The 8,314-nt window shown below is 31.2% G+C and overlaps 1 protein-coding gene across 1 annotated transcript; it reads right to left on the minus strand.

Moving 5' to 3' along the window:
• Window positions 1-569: 569 nt before the first annotated feature.
• LOC149533372 (GDSL esterase/lipase 7-like) lies at window positions 570-7,301 on the minus strand. Its single transcript, XM_089804273.1, has 5 exons — window positions 6,763-7,301; window positions 6,411-6,535; window positions 5,064-5,294; window positions 1,388-1,646; window positions 570-1,128 (listed from the first exon to the last, which is right to left on the minus strand). Exons 1-5 carry the CDS (start codon window positions 7,049-7,051, stop codon window positions 872-874), a joined length of 1,161 nt encoding a protein of 386 aa, XP_089660399.1. The 5' UTR covers window positions 7,052-7,301; the 3' UTR covers window positions 570-871.
• Between the last annotated feature and the right edge of the window lie 1,013 nt (window positions 7,302-8,314).

An 8,314-nucleotide genomic window follows, 5' to 3' on the forward strand; every position in this document is an offset into this window, starting at 1 on the left:
GGCATCAAATAGCTAAGAAGGTTGACCATTAAGAACTTAAAAAGAGGCAGAAGTAATGCAACTCATAGTCTGGCTAAGAAGAATATTCTTTAAAAAACTCCATTTCACTCTATTGTAGGCCTTAGCCATATCCAACTTAACAAACACTGCTATCTCCCTTGAACTGGCCATAGCATGAATATATAGAATCAATCTTCATTTTATCAGTAGATGAAGTTTATAGATAAAAATTTGACCCAAGTTAGTTATATAATTTGTAAGATTAAATCAATTTTCAAAAACAGATATTAAAAAATAAACAAGCTCCATATATTTTTCACTTCAATTAGTCATTATAAACTAATTGACAAAAAAATATTTAAATAACAGTTTCAAGCTCTTGATTAAAAAGATAATTTATTTGGAACATCTATCAAACAATATTAACACACATCAAAACTCTATGACACAATCGATAATTTATTTGGAACATCTATCAAACAATATTAACACACATCAAAACTCTATGACACAATCGATAATTTATTTGGAACATCTATCAAACAATATTAACACACATCAAAACTCTATGACACAATCGATATCTACATTACATAAACCAATCTCTTTTTCTTTTAAATTCCCTATCCATCCTACAATTTTGAATGTTGAACAATCTTTCCGATCCACACTAAATCTTGATTGTAAGTTGCATACACTCAGACTAGTATATTCTTGTTGATATTTTCGCCAGGCAATCTTGTTCACATAGTTTAGCCAGGGGAATAAACAATTTCAAGCCTCCCAACGCTGTCCCCACGACCACAAAGAAGCGAGCTCTTTCCTCTTGAGCAGCCCATTCAATATATACAAATTTCCCAATTTGCCTAATCTATGCTCTGAAAAAAGGAATATAGGAGGAGGCAGGGGAATCTATTACATTTCTTAAATTGGTAGGGAAAACAGAGGATTTTCCGCCCCACACTTCCTCTGCAATGATCTTCTGCACTGCTTCTGTTGGATGAAATGAATCCCAAAATATGTAACGGCTTCCATCCTCACACACAGATTTTTCGCTCTTTTGCCCGCATCCCACACCAGCATTGAATTGCCCCTCTCCGCAACAAGCAGATCCAATCTCAGAAAACCCTGCAACAAAATAATCAGTTATTCAAAAAGTCAAAAGAGAGAGGGAAATATAAAAATTTAAAATAAAACCTAAAAGGAAAGACTCACTTCAAAATTTTGAAATGACTCCAGCAAAGAAATCTTCACTTACTCTAGACCTTTTGAATTTGAAATAGAAATCGAAATAACTTGTTGTTACAGTCAACGGCACTTAAAAAGAAGATGCCGCTTTGATTTAAAGCATATTTTACAGAAAAGAGACGAGACTGAAAATTCTTACCTAGGGTTTCGCCATTGTTGATGATGTTGAGGACGAGATCGTAAGTATTGACGTAGAGAAAGGTTGATCCTATCAGATTTCTGTTCAAATGGCGGATCAGCTTCTTTAACCCTAAATTGAATTGCTGAAACATTTCATTGGCGGTTTCATCGCATCCGCCCTTCCATTTGGCAAGCCCTGCGTATCTCATTCCTGGACTGCATCCCAGCGGCCCGATTCCGAACACAATAAATTTTCTTCCGCCGATCTCATGCAATTTCTGTAAAGGATTCAAACAGTATTTGGAAATTTTTTAGAGAATCTTTGAACTTAAAATGTTGTTTTGAGCTTACAAAAGAGAAGAAGGTGCAAATTTAAAGTTTTCTTTCCCCCTTAAATTCACATTTATTTTGGTACTGTACACTTTGGATTTAGTTGGGTTTACTTTGATCATAAGTTGGTTGTAGTGAACTTTACTCTTTCTCAATTTCAATGGTTTGGGCTATACCTTCTTTTTTTCAAATTGGATTGTAGGATTTATTGATTAAGTTATTTATATTTAAATGTGTTTTAGCTTCTTGTTGGTTTATCTAATTTTCTTGAATTTGATTGTTATATATTAATTTATATTTTAAAATATTTAAAGATAGTCTATTTGATATAGTGTAATTAGCAATTATGAAATAATAATGTGCTCATATTTTCAATCATCTAGATATTATGAGTATTGATGTTACTACAACATCTAAATATATCTTCCATCTTATCAAATTAAGAGGGAGACGAGACTTGACTTGACTTGTAAAATGTGGTACTTAACGCGCTTTCAAGGATTTTTCATAAGACTTATTGATATCATGTCATTCTAAAAGTAAATAATGTTACAAAAATATAGGTTCCATGAATTTGTTACATAAAAGTGAAATCACAGAATATTAAATAGAATCATTGTCCTCCCAAATTAAATCATATACAATTACCAAGAATATAGATCAATGAAGAAGGGTATGACAAATATTAAATTGTAAATCTGTACTAAAACTAAATCTATATATAATTATGTCCAAAGTATAGATCGGTGACAAGTGTATGACAAATATTAACCAACTTCCTACTAAAGTTGAGTCATACAATTATGTCCAAACAGGAAATACACTAGTATATATGTCAAATATTAAATTATAAATTTGCACTACAATTAAAAATCTTGCACTTAGAAAAATAAAAAATAAAAATACTCAAATCTAATTGGATGAAATCAAAAGATTAATGGATAGTTAAATAGAAGTGTTTGAAATACAATAAATGACAAAGTGTTTAACAAATATTAAATTTCACATTTGTACTCAAATTAAATCACATACAAATATTGTCTAAACAAAAAGTATAATCAAGGACAAAGTGTATGACAAATATTAAATTTCAAATTTATGCTAATATTAAATCATATACAATTATATCCTAACACAAAGTATAGCTCACTAAAAGAGTTATGATGTAAATATTGAATTGCTAAAAAAGTTATGATGTAAATATTGAATTTCAAATTTATGAATCTAGTTATTAAATATTGTATATAAATACATCTTCTACATCATCATATTATTGTTAATATATTAGGATGTGGTCTTATGAAAGGGTTTTAAGAAATATTTTTATGAAGTGGGTTTTTATGAAATGAAAAATATAAATGCTACAATATTAATTAGAATATCTCTTGAAAAGTAGTTTATATTTTGAGGTTGGGCGTCTATTTTGAAGGAGGGGAAGGCTTGCAAAGCCACAATTACTATATTTTAAAAATAAATAAAAAAATCCATAAATAATAGCATCACCTACATGAGATTAAATTGGGATAGTGCTAAAATTTGATGACATTTACCAACCACCTAGAGTTGTCCCATCAAGAAAAGATTTTTTAATGGCATTTGTTTATCATTTGAATTTTAGATTCTCATAAAAAAGAAGAAAAGACACAAATAATATTTTTATTTGCTTGTTTCTCTAAATGTGGAAGCTTAAATTTTTAAGCTAAAATGCACTTTCACATTTATGAGATCTCAAACTTCAAAATAATCTTAACAAAATAAAATACTACCTAATAAGTTTTGAATTGCTTCAAAATTTATGGATGCTTAATAATTTCATAAATTTTGTTATTTTATACATTTAATTCAATAAAAATACCTCATGATAATGGGAAAAACTTGTAATTGACAAGCAACATAGATTGGACAACTATAATATGACTTTCAATGCACTTAAATTTTTAACTAAAAAATTAAAAATCTCATTATAAAATAAAATATTTGAATTTTTTTCCATTTACTTAGTGGACCTTGAAAATAGATCCCTAAGCCCACAAAAGACGTAATCTGAACCCCTAATAAATTTTTTAAAAATAAAATTATATATATATATCACCAACCCTTCAAAATAGATCCCTAGGCCCACAAAAGACGAGTAATTTGAATCCCCTAATGATTTTTTTTAAATATATATTTTAATTCAATATTTTAAAAAAAATTAAAGTTCGCTATCAATATCTAAATTTTTATATTAATGAAATTAAAATAATGTCATGTTGCAATCGAGTGTTTGTTTTTCAATATATTTAAATAACATGTTTATTTATATCAAAGCACATTATATTTGTTCACTATTCCTCAAGAACAAAATTCAAAGGCAGCCCAAAAGTCACGGGATGATAGAAACCTGTATATTTACTGGAAATTAAGAGATTTTTCTGACACGCCAACCAGTCAAAAGAGCATTTTTCAGAGGTAACTGCAAATTGCAATGGTAATTTCAGAAACATATGGTTGTTTTTATATTTCTACTGTTTCAGATCAACATGCCAAAAACATACAAAACAATCCACGCAGATCCCTCCTTTTGGGTGTCCTCGAAGAACCAAAAACATCAAATATTCTGTAATAGTTTTTCGTCCTCTACTGAGGAAACATTTCACTAAATTTATTGAAAGATTGTTTTGTACGGCACTTCAATTATATAAGTAATATAGTTTACTACCAGTGCTGACACAGTTACCGCTGAAACATAGCTGTCATCACATGTTCATTAGCATGCAACTGTTCCTCATGTCAATGCCTCAGATGCCCACTACTAGACAAACGCCAAGTTTTATTCCTCCACAATTAGGGCTCTTGTATGCCAAGTTTGATAATTCTCATCTTTAATGCTTTTTGCTGATCAAATTTTGTTTAGGAATTGTATTGTCACAGGTTTTCTTTTTCCAATCAGTGCTTGATTTAATTGCATGTTTCATGTAATTTCCTGATGGATCATGCATTGTGATTACAAGAAATGATCAGTCAGTCATAGATTGTGATGATAGATTATGTGATTTGATTCTAAATTTTCGTTTAACAGTCCTACACAGTCCAATTCAGGTTGATCTAAATGATAGATTACAAATTTGACCGAAATGTTTAACAATTCTCTATCATTCTGATGATAGATTATATGATCAATATTATAGATTGTAGAACCATGATAGATCATAAAGTGTGATTTCAAATTTCTATAATTATCTCTCATTCTATTAATGAATTCATTTCAATTAAGTTTTAAACCTTTTAATCTAGTAGAAATAGATCAATATTATATATTGTACAAGTCTAATATCTTTAATAAAGAAATTCAAATCTTAAACAGCTTTAAGTATCTGACTTACCAGCAAATAGTGTTTATAGATCTTCAAAAGGGATTGGATGAATGCTTGGGGTGTAACATTGTGGTTCAAAGAAGAATTCGCCAAGTAATTCCCAGCAATATCATTTGCTCCAATATTGATTGCAATTAGAGATTTTGAAAGCATCTGCTGTGCTGAATACCCAGAAACTCCTCTCAACATGTAAAATGCATCTCTGAACTCGTTTACTTGGCGCCCAAATGAAATAACATTCTGCACAAATAATTAACAATTAATTCAGAGTAAGCAAAGAGAGTAAATCATATAAATCCAAGTCACAGATATTAAATCAAATTGATGGGTAGATGATATGAATTGTCCACATATATTATTTGTATACAAGTCCAAATCTATGAAAAAAAAAAAAATACTTTTGATCATACAATTTTATTGAAAAATTCAAAATTTCTCAGAATTTTACATTTGTTATAGTTTCATAATCAGTCTGTAAGCCAACCATTCATAGCTAAATCACGAGCACCTCAAAGAAGCATTGTTTAAGGATTTACAGCGCAGAGAAGGAAGGCTTATTGATAACAGAAGTTTCAAATTTATAGCACCAGAATCTAAGAACATATTCCGCTCCTGAAACTTTTTTGTCATCCTTTGAAGGAAGACCTCGCCTACCTTTCTCTAATTTTAAATAATTGTAGCGTGTTTATATATGGTTATCAAATAGTTTTGTGACAAGAAAATTCTGTTTGTAGAGAAAATCCAATAAATGTATTCCACTGATCAGAACTTCTCGCCCTCTAACCTCTTTAAATCAAGATAAAACTCTTTTTTTGATTGAGTGTTCAGACCTGCAAGGCAACCCTACGAAGCTTGCGAGCTACCAATCAGCTAAAACTACCACATAGACGATTTAGGAACCCCATATGGGTTCCCTCGTGCCTGAAACCTCCGACTTAGAGTCAAGGACTGAGGGGCATCCATGCCGTCAAAATCACAAATTACTTGGGACACGATCCCGACCTCATCCAGGTATGATGTGGGAACCGCAAGACTCATCCCTGATGAGCTGATGAGCTCTTTGTGAACAAGATAAAACTTTTGGAACTTAAAAGATTGATCTTTTTGAATTTGATTGCATTTATTTTTGTATGTTTTTTTTCTCAAATACAGTGATCAGTAGGAAGTCACAAGAAGGTGAAGGGTGTTTGTAATCTCAAACGTAGTTAAACAGAATTGATTTCAAAAATATTAATCTTACACAAATTGTGAAAAAATAGTACCAATCAAGAGTATATGATTTTGAATGATAATATATACACAGACAATCTTTTGAATATTACACAAATAGACTCATTTTGGAGAAATATATCTTACCAGATGTTGAAAAGTGGAATCCAGCAACCCACTTCCAGCAGAAGCAAAGTTTGCACCTTCAGAGGTCACCAAATCCACTCTCCTTTGAAACCAAGGAGAAGGAAAACGCAGCCCAATCCTACTTGCTGCCATTCCAAATTCAAAACCAAATAAAAAATACATCAACTTCTGGTTTGAGTCAAGAAAACAGCAAGAATTAGCCCTGTATATACCATGTATATATACCAAAACACAAACTGTGTATATACCAAACCACAACATGTATATATGCCAAACCACAAACTGAATGAAAAGAAACAGATTGTCTGGTTCAGGGCCCAAATGCAAACAACCCAAAGCTCAAGAAACATACCCAAGAAATCGAAAATGGTTCTTCCATCAGAGAATCTGCCAGTGGGTGTACCAAAAAAAGTTCTCCCATATGGAGCAAAATTTGCACGAGCGGCAACACTTGTATTGATGTAGTTATTATTCCCACACTCTGCTAATGAATCTCCAAACACAAAAAGAGAAGAAAATTTAGGTGCGGCACCAACATATTGATCATAAACACCTTTGCCCCTCCAAACGCACGCCTTCACAACCACAAATGCAACACAGAATACCACAATCTTGACCCATTTCCACCCTTGAAAATCCATCTTCAAGAACTCATTTTTAATCTTTTGATGATATAATTCTCTCCAATATCATTCTTGGCGAAAAATGATATAAAAAGTGTCAATCAAACCAGGAAACTACTGATAAAAATGAATGAATATTTCTCATCCTTTCTCTCTTATCTTATGCAAACACCTGATTTGAAAAACAAAAAAAATGGGCAAAACGTCTGTTTTTGAATTCCTTGTTTGACTTTTAAAGCCACCATGAATCCAATTTACACATCTCAGTCAAATAAACATGTTCAAGAGAGCCCACCTTCCAAGAAAATCAAACAAGTTAGAGAGAATATGAGCCGTCGATAGAAAGATTTATGAACAGCTGGTCAACATCGTGCTGTAGACGTCATTGACAGACTGGATAAACGGTGTATTTGCCTCAGTATAAACATGTGGAGGGCCTTATATCTTAACACGATGAAGTAAGACTTTCTAGAAGCTCTAGAAGAGCAAAATTTTCAAACTTACCCCGCAAGCAATGTGAGAAATGATGTCAATCTATGAAGAGAAATGTCATTGGTAATCGCGAAGATTAGGTGGGGTTTAACTAAATCCCAAGGACAAGGATCTTTCAGTTCTTAAATGCAACCATTTGAGAGGAGAGGTTAGATTCGAACCTTGATCTTTCATTTCTTGATGCTATCTCTAGTGAGATTTGACTCAAGTCAAACCTTAATTTTAAATGTTTTTATAAGTCTATTAATGCAATGTCTTGTGTAAATTAGATTAAGTTCGAACTCTCATTATACTTTTTATAATTTCTTAATGTAACCTCTAGCTTTTATATATTAGAATTGGGTTTGAATCTTTAGTTTTCTTTCGGTGCAAGTCAAGTCTGGATAAAGCGTTTTAGTATCAATGAGAATCCATGTATATTAAAATAATTTGAATATAATAAATTGGATAAATTTTCTATTGTTTTAGATAGGATATGTAATTATATTAATCAAAATAATAGATATTTGGATTATTTTTCCTAGGTCGTACGAATGTATAGTGTTTTTATAAATTGTTTTTATGTCAAAAATAATAAATTATTATAGTGTTGTTCTTTCACACTACATTTAAGGAGTATATAAAGTAAATGTGAGAAATAGTAATTGTACATGGGTAAGTGCACCAAGTTGTGGTGTCAAAAAGGGGTATAAGTGGACACCTTTTTCCTAAAATCAGCAATTTCTGAACTTCAACAAGAATTTGAAGATAGTTACCATCAAAATTTTAAGATATGACAAAAACAAAAGT

The sequence above is a fragment of the Cupressus sempervirens genome, chromosome 10 (genome assembly GCF_028749045.1).
Source record: "Cupressus sempervirens isolate cs-2001-9-10 chromosome 10, ASM2874904v1, whole genome shotgun sequence".
Lineage (NCBI taxonomy): Eukaryota > Viridiplantae > Streptophyta > Pinopsida > Cupressales > Cupressaceae > Cupressus > Cupressus sempervirens.